Genomic DNA, 18,501 nt, shown 5'->3' on the forward strand with positions numbered 1-18,501 from the left:
GGAAAAACAAAGCAAGACAGTTTATAACTGGGTAGCTGCCTTGGGAAAACAGCAGCTCAGGTGGTGCTTTAAGTGTTCACAGACTTTATACTTATGTGTTAGAAGTAACTACTCCTTTGTTCCAGGACTTCCTTGGAAGTCCCTCTGTCCTGTGTCACTCATGGGAAGTTTGCAGGAGGGCCATTTTCTCCTCACTGAAATGCCTCTCCACGCATGCAGTGTGTGTTTTCCACCTGTGGAGGATGGGTGTCTCTGACAGTCGAGAGAAACACAGCCCTCAGTGGACTTCCACCAGTTTGCACCCAGGCCCCGACCCTGCTCTGACTTTACAGCTCTGTGTCAGCTAATGTGGTTTAGACAGGCGGTGGTGTTTGTTGAGTCTTGCCTGATGACTTAGTTTTTGTAAATATTCCAAGTGTGTTTGAAAGTGTACTTTTTAACTGGTAAGTCTAGTTAGAAGTCCAGTTGGTCAGACATAGGCTCCAATTTTCTATATATGCATTAATTATCATCATTAATTATCATTTGATCTAGAAGTTTGTAGTTGGGAGCTATATTTTTAACTCCTACTGTGGTTGTGAAATTGTTGGGCTTTTTGCTTGTAATTCTGTAGGCTTTTGTTTCACATAATTTAATGCTATTGTTCTAATTAGTGGGCTGTATTTTTTTTTGTCTGATATAGCTTAATTATTGCAAGTTTTTCCTGTTTTGGTTAGTATTTTCCTGATACATCTTTTCCATTCTTTATGACCCACTTTTGGAGTTGCTTTTGATGTGTCATTTGTGACAAGCATATAGGTGCAAAGTTGCTTTTCTTCTATCAGAATGAGAATGCCTATCTTTTAAGTAGACTTGGAAAATTTATCTTTGCTGTTTACTATGTTTTTTGTTTTGTTTTGTTTTGTTTTTGGTAAACATCCAAGCAGGGAGCAGTGTTAGAGTGGGATTTCTCTTGTAGACTTTTAAGTGTGGCCTGGTCCACAACTTGCCTTAAAGTTGGCGCTTTGGGCTGTGTCTAGCACTCCTGTTCCTCCTCTGCTTCCCTCCCCACCTGCACCCCAGCTCCGTTTGGTTCCTGATTGGGGTGCATAGAAAATCTGCAGCCAAAGTTCTTTCTGTGTTGGTGTTTGGGTTTTTCTTGTTTTTACTTGCAGGACTATTTTTACCTTAGACTTGGCTCCTTTATAATATTTAACAAATATTCACAGTGGAAAGCAAAAAACGTTTCTGTTGGCATATGTTTTTCTTCCACGATCCTGTGTGTTTATTTACTGGTGTGTGACTCTGTGTGGGTCTTTATCCCACGTTACATATTTGCTAGACTGGTGGACTGGGTGGCGGGGTAGGGTGGGGTAGGGACCTGTGGCCTGCAGCATTTTTTGGACAGCCCTGGTTTTCTTCAGAGAATTCCAAGAGCCTGAATTGGGGGATGAGCTTGCTTTGCAGTGGCTTGAACTTCTGATCCTTTGAGTGTGGGAATTGTGAGGAAGCCAAATTCCAGTCTTAGCCGTGGCGTAGGCCAATGTCTTCATTAATTGATGAGAGGGGGATTAACTGGACCGTGACTTACTCTGTTGTCCACCAAGTATTCTTGTTCTACGTGTGAGAAAAAGGGGGAAGGTGAGGTTTGCCAAAGTGGACAAAGTATAGTTGTAGCAGTTCTTCCTAGAATTGAAAAGCACCAGAAGTGAAACTGTGTCTAAGAACATAACCTAGAGCGTCTAAAGACTAAGCATTGTGGGGTCAGCAGAGGGGCCAGGTCCACGCTGGTGTTGCTGGTGGGGTTTCTTCTGGGTGGGGGTACACAGGGAGGGCCTACACAGTAGTGGTGATGATTTGCTTAAACTTATTATTGTGGAAAAAATTTAAATGTACAGCCTCCTGTGTGTTCCCTTCCAACCACTCTAAATGCATAGCCTTTCTCTTTTTTCTTGGTAGTAATGGAATCTCAACTTGCTTGGTTTGCTTGCTCAGCAGGCACTCTACCACTTGTTTTGTACTTCCAGCTCAGCTTTTTGCTAGTTAATTGGGGATCATGTCTAGGCAACTTTCTGACAGGGCTAGCTTCAAACCACAGTCCTCCAGGTCTCAACCTTCTGAATAACTAGGATTACAGGCAGGAGCCACCAGCAGCCCATGTTGGTTTTGTTTTGAAGGGTATTCTAGAGCCATATTATGTTAACTGGTAAATATTTCAGTGGGAATCCTTAAAAAGATTCTTCTTTTTAAAAATTGTTATAAAGATCATGTACAGAGTAGATTCTTCTTTTAAACATCAGGGTACTACTGCTATTGCTCCCATCTGAGGAGGGGTGTGACATAGTGTAATCACTAAGTCTCAGCTAAATGAGTAATAGTTCTTAGTGCTTACCTCCAGTGCTGGAAGAGAAAACTCTTTGTCTTGTGATTGAACACAATGTCTTGTCTTTCTTTGGTTGGACTTAGGGCCTGAACTCAGGGTCTAGGTGTTGTCCTTGAGCTCTCCTTTGCTCAAAGCTAATGCTCTACCACTTTGAGCCGCAGCTCCACTTCTGATTTTTGAGTGGTTGATTGGAGATAAGAGTCTCCCGGAGTCTTTTCTGTTCAGGCTGGCTTTGAACTGTGATTCTCAGATCTCAGCCTCCTGAGTAGCTAGGATTACAGGCATGAGCCACTGGCACCCAGAAAATAGTGTCTTTTTAACTTATGGCCTCCAGAAAACTGGGGGCAGGGGAAGGGGAGGAAATGAATTACTTTTAAACCTCAAAGACTTTTCAGAATTGCATAGAATCTAGTTTTTAGCTATGTTTATCTTTTAGACACACAGATTTCTACTTGAATCTGCTAAGCCGCCTCATAATTCAGTAGACAGAAGAGAGCCAACGATACTTTTGGCTCGTAGCTTTGGCTCTATTTTATCTCATATTTTTGTCATGATTTCAGCTTGTCGATTCAAGCTTACATTGTGTGTGATATATTGTTTATTAGCCCTTCTGTCTGCCTAGTGTAGGAATTCATGTACTGCTTAATGCTTCCCAAGTATCTTTTTTTTTCTTCTTACTATGCTGAAGATCAAACCAAAGGCCTCACATATGTTGAGTTAGTGCTCTGCCAACGGAGCTACACCCCCAGCCCATTTTATTTTTGTTTTAATTTTTTGTTTCTTAATGACTCCTCATACAGAATGTGTTTAAGGGTTTCTCAGCTTGTACGGCGCTGGCTGTTCTTTGCCTGCCCTTCGTGGACAGCCAGTGGCACTCATTTCTGACCAGGGATCAGAGGGCAGGCCAGGCTATGTCATCCTTGACCTTGGACTTACCTGTACCAGCTCATGAAGATAAGCAGCTGATTGCTGTAGAGTTTCAGCTGGCAGTGAACAGTTCAAATTTTTAACTAAACGAAGACTAATGTTCAGCTTAAAGGCAGTACTTGCTAGATTGGAAGATAATGGAATTGGTCCTTCTGATCTGATTTGGGTGTTCACAGAACTCTTTAAAAGGGCAAATGATCCAGAAACTACCTTTATTAAGCAATCCCATGGTTGAGTGGCAGTCAGAAATTTTGACATTGGTGAATTTTGTTGTTGTTTTTTTTCTCTCTGTGGTTCAGATCTTTTTTTTCTTTTCTTTTCTTTTTTTTTCAGTCAGTCATGGAGCTTGAAATCAGGGTCTGGGCACTGTTCCTGATCTTTTGTGCTCAAGGCTAGCGTGCTCTACCACTTTGAATCACAGAACCACTTCTCAGTTTGGGGGTGGTTACTTGGAGATGAGAGTCTCATGGACTTTTTTGCCTGGGCTGGCTTCAAATCACAATCCTCAGATCTCAGGCTCTTAAGTAGGTACAATTTCAGGCATATGAGCTACCAGTGCCTGGCCTGGCTTAGAACAGCTTAGAAAGAAAAATGTGGCACAGAAACCTTTTCTGTGTTTTTTTTTTTCTTCTTTTAATAGATGTCTGTTCTTTGTCTTGTCTCCTTCCTTGCTGGTGTAACACAATAGGAGAGTAAGCTTGACCACATGACTGAAGCTGTGTGTATGGTAAAGTCAAAACAGCATGCCATACAGAGAGTGGCCGGGTGGCCACCCTGTCTGCGCTTGTCCGTGAGGGGCAGGGTAGGATGAACTGGGCTTACAGCACAGTGGCCTGAGGTAGGCTTCAGAAAAGTAGTGATAGGTTAAGAAACCAAGTATAGCTAGTAGAGTTAAGAAATCAACTATATGTATGCCTGTAAGTTTCAGCACTAAAGATCCTGAGTTCAAGCTTAGTTTGGCTACAGATCCTGTCAAAAAATAAAAACAAAAACAAAAAACCCAGAAAATAACGAACTTGAAGGTTTATATTTCATTGTCATCTTTCTTTTTTCTCTCTCTTTCTTCTTTCTTTATCTTCTTTGTTTCTTTTTTCTCCTTCCTTCCTTCCTTTCTTTCTTTCTTCCTTTCTTTCTTTCTTTCTTTCTTTCTTTCTTTCTTTCTTTCTTTCTTTCTTTCTTTCTTTCTTTCTTTCTTTCTTTCTTTTTGTCAATCAAGAGGCTTGAACTCAGAGTCTGGGCACTGTTCCTGAGTTTTCTCACTCAAGGCTAGCACTCTACTTCTTTGAGCCACAGTTCCACTTCCAGTTTTCTTGTGGTCAATTAGAGAAAAGAGTCTCATGGGCTTTCCTGCCTGGGCTGGCTTCAAACCACCATCCTCAGCTCTCAGCCTCCTGAGTAGCTAGGATTACAGGTGTGAATCACCAGCACCTGGCTGAAGTAATTTTTCTCTTTTGAGTGTGATTTTTATTTCTTCTTCTTCTTCCTCCTCCTCCTCCTCCTCCTCTTCCTCCTCCTCCTCCTCCTCCTTCTTCTTCTCCTCCTTTTCTTCCTCCTTCTCCTCCTCCTCCTCCTTCTCTTCCTCCTCCTCCTTCTCCTCCTTCTCCTCCTTCTCCTCCTTCTCCTTCTTCTCCTTCTCCCCCCCCCTCCTTTTTTGATAGGATTAGAGCCAGGTGCTGGTGGCTCCTGTCTATAATCCTGGCTACTCAGGAGGCTGAGATCTGAGGATCGAGGTTCAAAGCCAGCCCAGGCAGGAAAGTCCCTGAGACTCTTAATCTCCAATAAACCACTAGAAAACTAGCAATGGCGCTGTAGCTCAAGCGGTAGAGTGTTTGCCTTGAGCTGAAGAGCACAGGGACAGCGCCCAAGCCCAGAGTTCAAGTCCCACTACCAACCAACCAAAAAAAAAAAAGGTAGGCGCTCCCACTTATTAAATAGGTATTGTACTGTTGAACCATGCCTCTAGCTCCCTTTTGCACTATTTTTTTTTTTTGTTAGTTTGTTTTTTTTTTTTTTTTTGAGACATAGTCTTGCTTCTTTCCTGGGATGTGTACCACTTTGCTGCCAACAAGGAAAGGGTCTTCCCTGTCTGCTGTACCCATTTGGCCAGAAAAGAGAATCAGTCATTCATCTAGCTAATATTTATTAGATGCCTCCGTGGCAGGAGGCTGCGCTCAAGCTGCCTCTAACCCCGGAGAGCCACTAGTTCAAGGGCAGGAGCCGGGGAGGAGAGGAGCAAGAATAGAATTTCTCCGCAGTCATATGTTTTATTTAAACTTGCCAATTTAAAAAAATTCTACTTTCTCTAATATGTCCATATTTGATCTTAGTACTAAAATGTTTTTAAATTGCCAGGTGAATTATTTAACATTTCCTCCCTAATCAGCAGTCAGCTCCCTACCCTGGAAGGTCAGCCTTGCTTGTTAGTGGCTGTAGTGGTGACGGAAGCAGAGAAGCACTGTGCTAGCTTCAGGGTGATGAAGACTAGGTGCCGTGTCCAGCTGCGTCATGGAGCTGGTACGTGTGTGCGCGTTCAGGCTGCCTGATGTTGGGTGGGTGTTTTGAGGCAGTGGAGACTGGTTTTTCTTGTTACCCCACTCTGAATTTGTGCCCTCGAGTGCACAAGAGAGATGCACTGCTGCTTTTCCCACATGACTGTCAGTTCCCAGACTCCCCTTGGGTGTGTCTGCTGACCGTGAGTTGTGTCTTGAGCAATGCGGCACTCATATGCAAGCTGTCATCCTCCGGTATGCGAGATCAGAGCCTGCACTGGTGATCGCTGCTGTCCAGGGTGGCATGTCAAGTGGCCAGCCAAGGTGAATTCGGGCTGTGCCTCCACCTGCCTCCCTACCGAGTGCCTGACTCAGAAGGGAGAGCAGTTTCCAGAGAGGGGCGTGGCAGGCAGCCTGGAAGCAAGGCTGTCACCATGGCTTGCTCACCCCGTGCCCTTCTCTCAGAGGATGATCATTAAAGCCTTTGAAATCCTCAGGTGGCCGGACTTCATTTACTTTTATTTATTTATTCATTTTTGTTGGTTGTGAGGCTTGAACTCTGGACCTGGGTGCTGTCCCTCTGCTCCTTAGCTCAAGGTGAGCTCTCTACCACTTGAGCCACAGTGCCACTTCCGGTTTTCTGGTGGTTTATTGTAGATAAGAGTCTCATGGACTTTTCTGCCCAGGCTGGCTTTGAACTATGATCCTCAGATCTCAGCCCTCTAAGTAGCTAGGATTACAGGCGTGAGCCACCAGTGCCCAGCTTTTACTTTTATTTTGTAAGTAATCCAAAGCTTCTTGAGAACACACAAGGTCTGCCTGTGTTCTTTCAGGGAACGGCAGTGAACCAATACCACACCCTAGTTCAGTGATAGAACATCACCCAATTGTGTTTTTGTGCCTTGATTGGATTTCTGGGGATGTGATCGGGAGATTGGGAGCATGCTTGTGGAGTGGGTTTCCAAGGGGAAGAGGCTGGCCATGAGTTAGGAGGTCTGGCTTAGCTCACTCCAGCAAGCTGCTTGCCGGGGACTCCCACAGACATTGCATAGCTAAATGGTGACAAGTCTGCTAACCTGAGAGTTGTGGCTACTCTGCCTCCTCCCCTCAAAGCTCTTTCCTTGCCTTAGTTGATCATGTGGGGACGCAGTGGGGTACACAGGGCTCTGCCTACACTTCCACCTTTGCTGTCTCTTCTGTTGTCAGTTTATGTATTGCCAAGCGGTAGAAGCCAGGCAGTTGATTCCTCTGGCAAGCCCTGTTAGTTGAAATCATCACTAAGTACCATCTGTAGCCATGTACCTCCTTGCTGCTAGTTGGACAGAACTGATGTGGATGTAGCTTTCGAAGCACGACAGTTCTTAGAAGCAGTTCTTTTCCTGTTGGGAATGGCCCTATCTGCCCAGCTAACGTGACATGGGACACGGGACACTCATTTGCAGTAAGCTCACAGGTAAAACACGATGTGTGGTGCCTTCTAGCCAGATTCCAGGGCAGTTGCTTCCAGAGAACTTGTGCAATCAAGCATAATACTGCATAAAAGCAGAGAAAGTAAAATCATTCATGAAGCACGCTTCATGACCAGACTACTTGTATTACAGGCATTTGCTGCGGAACTGGAGGATTAGAATTCAAAGGATGGCAGTGTTTTTCTAGGGAACAATGTAGCGAGTACTTTTAAATCTGCAAGCACTGTACTGTCAGTCTGCTCTGTCTATACCTGGCTCTAAGAAGTCATTTTTCAGTTTCCCAATTTCTATTGAGACCTTTTTGTTGGGGGAGAGGGGCTCTGTGGTTAAACCCAGTGACTTGTGCACAATAACCAAGCACTACCACTAATAGTATTAGGTATTTTGACATTACAGATAACCTTTGGGTCATTGGGAACTTTATTTTTTTTTGGGGGGGGGTCCAGTCGTGGGGCCTGAACTCTGGGCCTAGGCGCTGTCCCTCAGCTCTTCAGCTCAAGGCTAGCACTCTACCACTTGAGCCACAGCACCACTTTCCAGCTTTTTTCTTTTTTGCTTATGTGGTGCTGACGAATCGAACCCAGGGCCTCAGGCATGCAAGGCAAGCGCTCTACCACTGAGCCACCTTCCCAGCCCCTCATTGGGAACTTTATGATGCATTGTTCTAAAGCATTCAAAACCACTGAAATCTACCAATATCATGCTTGCCATTGTATTCATCATTTTTACACATATTATCTAGCCAATTGATTATTGCATTGCACATCTAAATAGACAAATATATATATATATATTACTTTCTCCTTATGATATGGAAAACAAAACAAATGATTAGAATAATTTAGAGATAAGTGTGAGATGGAAAGGCTGGACAGCGCCAGTATTGTATGTGTGCATGTGTGAGTGTACGTACCACATATGTGTGCTCGTTGGTATGTGTGCGTGTGTGCGTTTAGGAGAGCCTGGGGCCCCGGCGTAGTAAGACTCACTCCCCCACCGAGCCACACCTCCTGCCTCCAGTGTCACTTTAAAAACCAATCTTACTGAGGCTGGGAAGGTGGCTCAGTGGTAGAGCGCTCGCCTTGCATGCTCAAAGCCCTGGGTTCGATTCCTCAGCACCACATAAGCAAAAAAAAGAAAGCCGGAAGTGGCGCTGTGGCTCAAGTGGTAGAGCGCTAGCCTTGAGCTGAAGAGCTGAGGGACAGCGCCCAGGCCCAGAGTTCAGGCCCCATGACCGGACCCCCCCCCCAAAAAAAAAATCTTATTCTGTTGGCAGAGAATTTCACAGATTCTTCTAGTATTGGAGATTGTTTCTTCTCTGGGTTTGGGGACTTGCTAACCACTCAAAGCCCTTGCCACAGGGCAAAGCTTGTTCTTGCTGACTCTCATTCTCTCTATTCCTCTCTCCTTTCCTTCCTTCCTTCTCCTGCTCTCTAGGTACTGATGTGTTGGTTCATCTCATTTTGGCAGTTTAGTGTCCCCCAGAGCAGAGCAGGGTAACTATTTGATGAGGAAGAAAATGAGGTGGAATAATCTTCAAAAATTATGTCATAGACTGCGAAGTGATTTGAAAAAAAAAGAGAGAGAGAAAAAGTAAACCAAGTGTAGAATCATATGAAGTGCTAAGAGAGAATGGGGCTTTTAAATCATGGAGGTACACACCTGTAGTCCCAGCTACTCAAGCGGTAGGAAAGTTCCTTGAGCCCATGGGTAGGAAAGTTTCTTGAGTCCACAAGTTTGAGGCCAACCTAGGCAACCTTGTGAGACTGTGTCTCCAAAAATTAATAGAAATACCTGTATCTGTTTAGGGGTTTTATGTGTGCCATACAGAAAGAGCCCTCCAGCGAAGCAGGTGATGGGGCTCAGCCAGTCATCAGAGCAGGGAAAGGGGTATGGAAAGCCAGCAGTGCCTCTCGCTTTGCTTTCTGGAGAAGTGGGACTGCGGGGGATGGGGAGGGGGCATCTTCTCTAACTCAGATCATGGCAGTAACCACACATGTCTCTCGCTATCCTCAGGCCACCTGTGGTCTGAAGAAATGTCCTTCCTGTCCTACCAGGAAGCCCAGGACTCCTCAGCAGCTGGACAAGCATTGAAGGAGGCGTGCTGCCATTGCCCAAGACTTTTTTTTTTGGAGGAGAGGGTCAGGGGGAGGGAAAGACCACCATGCTGGGTATCCTAGAGACACTGGTAGTATGGGGACTCCTGCGGTAGTATGGGGTGTTTGTGCATGTGGAGTTGGATTGCAGGGGTAGGGAGTGGGGAAGAGGGAAAAGGCGGGGACAGACAGAGGGCTCTTGTTCCTAATGGGGCAACCTGGGACACGCCCTGCCCCCTCTGTGGGGACCCCTGCAGGTAGTTGACAAAGGCCTCACCTGGTGAAGGGATCGGTGGCTCCATTGCAGTCCCTAGGGAGTTTCTGTGACTGCTCTGGGTGTTGACACTTTACCGCCCAGGTGAGCCAGCTCAGCCCTGCCTGGCTGATAAGGACTTGTCATTTCCAACCCCCACCCCCCACCCCATACTGCTCAGCCAGGATTTTTGCCCACAGGGTGGCGTACCAGGTTGCTAATCACTGCAGAGGATTGAAAACTTCCTAAGTGGCCTACCAAGTTGCAAGGTTCAGCACTCCCCTAAGTGCTGTGGGTGTGTGGCATGCTTCTGCCTCTTATGCTGTGCATGCATGTGGTGCGCTTCTCCCTTGTGTGCTGTGTGTGCATGTAGCATGCTGCTACCTCGTGTCTGCACCTGCGTGGAAGCCGAAGCATCCTCCTTAGGAATGAAAGGACTACACTTCAATCTGCCACCTACAGCCAGCAGTTCAGCTGCACACAGCTCCGATGGGGTCGTGTCCTGAAAGTTCTTTTGTTGATTAACCTTTCAGAACACAAAGCACATTGTCACATAGAAAGGCGGCTTTGAATGGTGGGTATCAGCGAGAGCTTCGGGTTGGGCGGTAGTGGGTCAAGAACGCAATGCTGTTTGATACCAGTACAAAAGGAGGGAGAGGCAGGGGACATCGGGGCGGCTTCCTGTCCTGAGGAAGCCTGTGTTTGGTGATACTGGGCAATCTGAGACCTGTTGCATGCCAGTGGTGCAGGGAAGATGGTTTGGGGGAAGTGGGTCCAGCGATAGCCATGGACTTGCTGTGGTTACAAGTAGAGGCTTCTTGCTCAGCCTGTCAGAGACTCCCGGTGTGACACTCATGCTACGCTGTCTCATCAGGTGGGATCAGAGAGCGAAGAGGATGTACTAAGACTATACTATAGGGCACCGTGTTAGGATTTGAGATGATACAGAGCCTGTCCATGGCGCCTCTCACCATGATCGTTGTCTGTGTGCACACCTTTGTGTTATGTGCCCTCAGAGATCGCTATAACAAGCATGACTAACATGAGCGGGGCGGTCTTCCCCGGGGTGGGATTTATTCAGTGTTCTTGACATTTCACATGGTCTGGCTGAGCTTTGATTTTTTACCCCAAGTTATTCTTGTGTAGTTGAGACATCAGTCTCAATTTTCTTGCATGCAGTGTGAAGAATGTTGTAAATTGCTCAGGTCTTTCAGCTGTCTGTCAACTCCCGCAAGACTGTGAAGTGTGGAATTGCTTCCTAACTCCTGTTTTAAGTTAGGGGTTTTGTCTCAGAAAATGAAGGTTGATTTTTGGTAATTTTTTTTTTTTGGAAGAAGTAATTGTTTTAAACTTTTTCCTGAGCTCCATCTGTTCCTGCTTGCCTCCATCTTAAATTTCCTTCTGTTCTTCATGTCACCAGTCCACCTTGTAAGGAGGTATGTCGGCAGGTGGGATGCCTTTTGTGCTTGGTGGGGTTTTAGGGCAGTCAGCTACTGCTTCGAGGGTTCATTAAAGTTGTCCATAGCCAGGTGTGGTGGTTACATACCTGTAATCCCAGCATATGGGAGGCTGAAGCAGGACGATTGGGAATTTGAGGCTAGCTTGGCTACAAAGTGAGATTCTCCCTCAAGAAAACCCAACCAAGAGGGAAAAGGGTGGATGCACGCAAGAAGGACTAGTGGACACACACAGTCACAGTGTTCAATGTGTGTTTGTGAAAATGGAACGAGGAAACTTGGAGAGACGGATGGGTATACGGCCGGTGGGAGGACACCTTAGGGCTCAGTGTGAGCTGCTCTTTGCTCTCCCTTCTCCACCAGCCCTTTGTCCTTCCTCGGGGTTCACACTCCTTTCCGCCAGGTATTCCCAAGCTAGTTTCTTGTCTAGCCCACATCTCTCTACTGGCTGTCTTTCAGTCCCTCCGTGTCACCTTCCGCCCTCCCTACTCCTGAATGTCCAGCTCCCTGTCCCCAGCCCCTGGATGGGACCGGTTTGGGACTCAAGGACTGTTGCTCCTTCTGTCTTTCTGTACCCCTGCCTTTGCATCCTGACTCATACCCGCCTTCATATCCTTACTTACTGCTTGGCTTCTGCTACTCCCCAGAACCTGCTGGGCCTTCCAAGTCTTCCACCACACTGGCTATAGCGCCCCCTACCGTCGCCCAGCCTCTGCTCTGTGTCCTTCCCAGAGATAGCTCTCTTCATGGTCCTGCCTGGGGCTGGCTCAGTTCTCGTCAGTATTTTCTTTCTTTTTTTTTTTTTCTGATCCGGTCGTGGGCCTGAACTCTGGGCCTGGGAACTGTCCCTCAGCTCTTCAGCTCAAGGCTAGCGCTCTACCACTTGAGCCACAGCGCCACTTCCGGCTTTTTTTTTCTGCTTATGTGGTGCTGAGGAATCGAACCCAGGGCCTCATGCATGCAAGGCAGTGCTCTATCACTGAGCCACCTTCCCAGCCCCTCGTCAGTATTTTCCACACTACCTCTTCTTCCAACCCTTAGGCTCACTAGAGCCTAAGCATCTTTGTTAAGGGTACCATTCCTGTGTGTTTGGCTTGGTCAGGTGTCTCTGGAGACCACAGGTACACACGGTCTGTCTCCCCAATAAGTCCAGGTCTGTGTCTAGTTCACACTGTGGCTAGTTTGTTCATGGCTGAGTACGTGACTAAATGAACAAGTAAGAATTATGTGTATTTGTATAGCAGTTGACATGCTGCCCATCTTCCCAGTGGTTGATATTATCACTCATCTTCATTTTTGTACATTGCAATATTCCCAAAGTGATAATCTTGTGCTCCTCATTTGCTTGGGCCTGAGGTCGAGTGCCTCTGTGTGTGTTTATTGGCCTTTTGTGCTTCTGTGAGATGGTGATGTGTTATCCTCACTCCCTTTTCCCATTTCCATTGTCATCTGACTGATGTCGGCATTTCATGTATTTCTGGGCTGGTTTCTGCCAAGTGTCCTATTAATGTCTTCACTTCACCCAGTGTTTCCTCTCTCTCTTTTAAGAATCTTCTGATGGAGTGGAGTTTTAATATTAATGCAGCCAAGCCTCCTGATCTTTTCTTTTATGCCTCTTCATAAATTTTTCCTGTCAAGCTCAGAAAGATCTTCACTTATGTTTTCTTTTCAAGTTTTCAAAGTTTGCTTTTGACATCATTTAAGTTCTCCATCCATCTAGACTGGATTTTTTGGCCTGGCATGACTAAGAATCTACTTTCATTATATTTCTATAGATAAACAATTTTTCCAGCTCTTCAATTTTTCTAGACTGTTTTATCAAATATCAAAGTCTCACGGATGTAGAATTTTATTTCTAGGCCCTTAATTCTCTTCCATTGACCAGGTTGTTTACTTGGATACCATAACTACCTGTCTTAATTACGACAGCATGAAAATAAATTTCCTTTGGAAGTGTCTGGTGGCTCACACCTATAAGCTTTGCTATTCAAGAGGCAAAAGCAGAGATAGACTACTCATGGTCCAAAGCTAGCTTAGAAAGAAGCATGAGACTCTATCTGGAAAAAAACAAAAACAAATCTAAAATCAAACACTAGTATGGATCAAGTAGACAAGCACAAAGCCTTGAATTCAATACCCAGAATTACCAAAAGGAAAAGAAGGCGGTGAAAAAAAAGAAAAAGAAAATGAGCTATTGTTGGCTCTTTTATTCTACCATTTAAATTTTAGAATCTATCCTTCAGGCCCATGGAAAACTTAAGGTATATATCCCATATGCTAAAATGACATCCCCATCATACTTCCATCACCCCCTAAACTCCACATCCCATTGGAGTCACTTTCTGCCTCACCACCCATAACCCAGCCCAGTTCCTTCTAACTGCTGCTCTTTTCTGTTCAGTTGTTGAGACTTTCAGATGGCTTATATGTCATATGTTAAATCTTTTTCTCCATCAACAACTAGTCTGTCTACTTAGACTTTGCTTGACGTGAAAGGAAAGCCCTTTTTCTTAGGAGGCAGTGGTAAGGATGAAAGAGTCTGCCTTATACTTTTTTTCTTTTTTTTTTTTGTCGGTCGTGGGGCTTGAACTCTGGGCCTGGGCGCTGTCCCTTAGCTCTTCAGCTCAAGGCTAGCACTCTGCCAATTAAGCCACAGTGCCACTTCCAGTTTTCTGGTGGTTTATTTGAGATAAGAGTCTCACAGAGTTCCTGCCTGGACTGGCTTTGAACCATGATCCTCATATCTCAGCCTCTTGAGTAGCTAGGATTATAGGCATGAGCCACCAGTGCCTGGCTGCCTTAAACTTATAAAAATCCTCTTGCCTCAGCTACCCAAGTGTAGGAATTACATGTATAAACTATCATGCCTGGCTGGAAAATATCTCAATTTTTAAAAAATGTAAACATAGCCAGGTACCAGTGGCTCAGGCCTGTCTGTAATCCTAGCTACTCAGGAGGCTGAGACATCAGGATCGTGGTTCCTTGTTAGCCCAGGCAGAAAAGTCTGTGAGATTATCTCCAATAAACTATTCAGAAAAAGTTGGAAGTTATGCTGTGGCTAAAGTGGTAGAGTACAAGCCTTGAACACAAAAGAGGCTCCAGGACAGCGCTTAGGCTCTGAGTTCAAGCCCCAGAACCAGCCAAAAAAAAAAAAAAAAAAAAAAAAAAAGTAAACATTTTAAGTTATTCTTTAAAACTCTTAATACAGAAATGACTTTATGCCGGGCGCTGGTGGCTCACGCCTGTAATCCTAGCTACTCAGGAGGCTGAGATCTGAGGATCGCGGTTCAAAGCCAGCCCGGGCAGGAGAGACCGTGAGACTCCTATCTCCAATAAACCACCAGAAAAACCGGAAGTGGCGCTGTAGCTCAAGTGGTAGAGCGCTCGCCTTGAGCTGAAGAGCTGAGGGACAACGCCCAGGCCCAGAGTTCAAGCCCCACAACCGACAAAAAAAAAAAAAAGAAATGACTTTATGAGACATTTGTCAACCTTAAACAAAATACCTCCAAGTACACCATTTTTTTCTGGATAGTGGTATCTATATATTGCTCACGTGTTGATTCCATACCAGCTTGGCTGCTTAGTCTACATGGCCTCAGCCAGCTGTTGAGTTTGCTGGCTGCTCAATGTCTGTGTGGTCACTGAGACGTACCTTCTCTGGGGATTTGTGGAGATTGATTGCTCTGATCTGTGTGTGTCAGGAGCCGATGAAGCTGTGAACAGGTCAAGTTGTTCTGGCTTAGCTGCGTTGCTTGCCTGTAGGGAAATGGAGTAGATTCTCTATGCACTTGCTTCCCCTAGTGGCTTTGACACCACGTGTTGGGACCAAAAGATGGCTTTGAATCCTTGCCCTGACAAATTTAGAAAGGGTTTAATGTTACCACGCAGCCTGCTCCGCGCTGCCCTGCCCCTCGCAGGCAGGCTGGACGTGCTGGAGGACACAGTTGGCAGCCAGTTCATTCTGCTGATGCAGCCCTCGGAGGCGTGGCTGGCAGCCAGAGCTTGGCCTTCTAGACTGAAGGTCCAGAGCTGCAAAGCCGTGGGACATGAAGGACGTGAGGCAAGGCTGGCTGTGCGAAGGCCAGCAAAGTGGATTATTACTCATTTCCCTTCTTAAGTGAGCCTGATTTCCAAATGAATTCCCTGTTCACATTAGCCACTTGTTTGGGCACATGTCCATGGGACAGAGAACATGGTGACTGGAAACTGTCGTCGGATGCCATTAAACACGCACGCACGCATGCACGCACACGTACTACACACACCCCTTGGCTCTCTATCCCTCTCATCACCTTTGCTCTTCTGGGGGATATTGACCTGAGCCTCCTCTTTTACTTGGTAATCCAGATTCAATTCCAGAGAGGCTTGCTGCCAATGCCATCCTTTTGGGCAGGCTTCAGGAAAAAACAAAACAAAACCTTCTAGATCAAAAGCTGGCATTTAAGAGGAAGTTCCAGGAGACACTCACATGGCAGCCGCTGGCACAGACGGTCATTACATCGCTAGGACCTGCGGGTCTCTCCACAGATCACATGTCAATGGATTTTCGCCAGAGCCCTCACCCTCTCTCCTCCTCGTGAGTGGCACGTACCGCGTGCTCACAGTGTCTGATTCCTGTTCTGATCTCTTCAGGAGACTTTGGATAAGAGGAAAATTTGCAAAAACCCTCACCTTTTTTTTTTTTTTTTTGTCTTTTTTTGAGGGGTCCAGTTTTTGAAACCGTCTCTCCCAGTACCTCCCAAGATGTGTGGACCGAGAGTGGCCTCAGACTCATGATCCTCCTGTCTCGGTCTTTGGAGGACTAGCTCATTTCCTTTTCACCTTTATCTGTACAGCGAACATTTGCAAACTACAGAGCACTTAAGTAGTGACAATTTGTGTCTTACTTTAAGTATTTGTTTTTTATTAACACGGCTTAATAGTGCCTAAGCACTAGTGGCTCGTGCCTATATTCCTAACTACTAGAGAGGCAGAGATCAAGAGGATTGTGGTTTGGGGTCAGCCTGGGCAAAAGATTCACTACACCCCATTTCCACCAATAGCTAGCTAGGTGTGGTAATACCTTCAGTCCCTGCTATGTGGTCCAGAGTGCCGTGGGCAAAAAGCAAGACCTTACCTTTAAAATAACCATAGCAAGGTGGGTGCCAGTAGTTCATCTGTAATCCTAGCTACTCAAGAGGATGAGATCTGAGGAATACAATTCAAAACCAGCCTGAGCAGGAATGTCTGTGAGATTCTTATTTCTAATTAACCACCAAAAGAGCCGGAAGTAGGGCTGTGGTTCAAGTGCTAGAGTGCTAGCCTTGAGCCAAAAAACACTCAGGGATAGTACCTAGGCCCTGAGTTCATCTGCAGGACTAGCACATGTGTACATGTACACACACACACACACCAGCAAAAAGGCTGGACGTGGTAGAGCACTTGCATAGCAAGCACAAAGCCCTGAGCCCAAACCCCAACACAGCCTCCCCCCCTCCCGCCCCCAAGAATAGTTGTTTAAGTATTGAGGGCATGGAGTTGTTAAGTCATTGTACACTGCATGTGTGCAGCCTCTGATTCCTGTGCAATTAGCCTTCCCAGCCTTGGGCTTAAGGGCCCTGATGCATGGCAGACCCTGGTCCAGTTCCCTGTACTTGCATTTACCTCTCTGGCCACCTCTGCTGTGCACTCAGTCACGTTACAGCTTCTGAGAACTGCTCCACACCAGGTGCTCTTCTGGTTGCAGGGTGCATAGTTTCTGATGTCATTGTGCAGGTGCATGTGCCGAGGTACCAACACTGTCCTTGATAGTATGGCCAGGCTCTTACTGTTTCAGGGACAGCAGCTAAGAGAGTGCATGCACAAGCTGCACAAGCTAGCACCAGCATGCGGGAGCCATCCGTCCATCCTCCCTCATGTGGTGCCTGTGTGTTCATCCAGCAGCTTCGAGGGAGAGGGCAGCAGGGGGTGAGAACAGCTAACCCAGCTCGAGCTAGGGATGATGCTCAGTGGTGGAGCGCTGGCATAGTGAGGTCCTGGGTTCCATCCCCAACACTGCAGAAAGAAATTTAACAGAAAACTGGCACGAGGCTGGGTGTTGGTGGCTCACACCTGTAATTCTAGCTACTCAGGAGGCTGAGATCTAAGGATCACAGTTCAAAGCCAGCACAGGTAAGAAAGTCCTGAAACCTGTAAGTGGAGCTGTGGTATAGAGTATTAGCTTTGGGCAAAAAAGCTCAGTGACAGAGCCCAGGCCCTGAGTTCAAGCCCCACAACTGATTAAAAAACAACAACAAAAACCACCTGACTTGGTACTGCTCCCAAGTCTTCCTGCTGGTAGAGCAGAATCTGGAGAGTTGATGTCCTTGAAAAAGAAAAGGAGTACGGCATGTTTCAGTACCCTGGCAGTATTAGGGTAGCAGAGCCTGTTGTTCTTTGTTTTCAACAAAATACAGTTGACAGTTTTTGCCTAGTGGTGGTTTATTTTATTTTCATTTCTGTCTGAATAATTTACAAGCAGTCATGCTCACTGTGTTTATTTGGCTCGTGTTTTATATATATTACAGTTTGTTACAGTTTACGAAGCGTCTTCTCCCTGTGCATCGGTGGCCTCGCTCTAGGCGAGGATCCAGACCAGGAACTGTGCTGGACGTCCCTGGTGTCACCCGAGCCCAGGGCCCCTAGGCCACACCCTCACCATCAGTAAGGATTGCTTCCTTTTCCCTGCAGCTGTGAATACCAGCAAATACGCAGAAAGCTATCGGATCCAGACCTATGCCGAGTATGTGGGGAAGAAGCGGGAAGAGAAGCAGACCAAGAGAAAATGGACAGAGGACAGTTGGCAGGAGGTGGAACGGAAGAGGCTGGACACAAAAACCTTATCTCACGAGTTACAGAACCATGACTTCTGTACCAACAGGTGAGAGCCTAGCAATTGGGTCCCATGTAGCTTCATTTAGAATTGTGAGAAATCGTGTGTGTGGTGTGTGTGTGTGTGTGTGTGTGTGTGTGTGTGTGTGTGTGTGTGTGTGTGTGTGTGTGTGTGTGTGTGTGTGTGTGTGTGTGTGTGTGTGTGTGTGTGTGTGTGTGTGTGTGTGTGTGTGTGTGTGTGACTAAGGCTTGAATTCAGGGCCTTATATTGGCCAGGTGGTGCTTTGTTGCAGGTGGTGCTTTGTTGCTGAGCCACACCTCAGTCCCAGTTTTTTGCTTGTTATTATTCCAACACTATCTTGCTTTCTGTCCAGGTGTGGGTTTGGACTGGGATCGGCTTATCTTAGGTTTCTTGTCATTGAGAGGATGGTGGAGCCTCAAGGTCTTTTTCTGCCCCAGCTGGCCTGGAACTGTGATCTGTCCAGTCTCTACCTTCCACATGAAGACAACCACGTATAACCACGTACCACCACACCTAGCCACAGGTTGAGAAGGACTGGCGTTGAACCACGATGCTGCCAACAATCCTAGCCTCCCAC

The 18,501-nt window shown here is 46.3% G+C and overlaps 1 protein-coding gene across 1 annotated transcript in view; it reads left to right on the forward strand.

Moving 5' to 3' along the window:
* LOC138825614 (poly(A)-specific ribonuclease PARN) overlaps positions 1–18,501 on the forward strand; it is a 94,687-nt gene that overhangs the window by 58,948 nt on the left and 17,238 nt on the right. Inside the window, exon 22 of the mRNA XM_070020316.1 lies at positions 17,762–17,951. Coding sequence (XP_069876417.1) covers positions 17,762–17,951 — 190 coding nt within the window. The remainder of the gene's footprint in view (positions 1–17,761; positions 17,952–18,501) is intronic.

This window comes from Dipodomys merriami, unplaced genomic scaffold (assembly GCF_024711535.1).
Source record: "Dipodomys merriami isolate MVZ:Mamm:240054 unplaced genomic scaffold, mDipMer1.0.p SCAF_138, whole genome shotgun sequence".
In the NCBI taxonomy this organism is placed as follows: Eukaryota; Metazoa; Chordata; class Mammalia; order Rodentia; family Heteromyidae; genus Dipodomys; species Dipodomys merriami.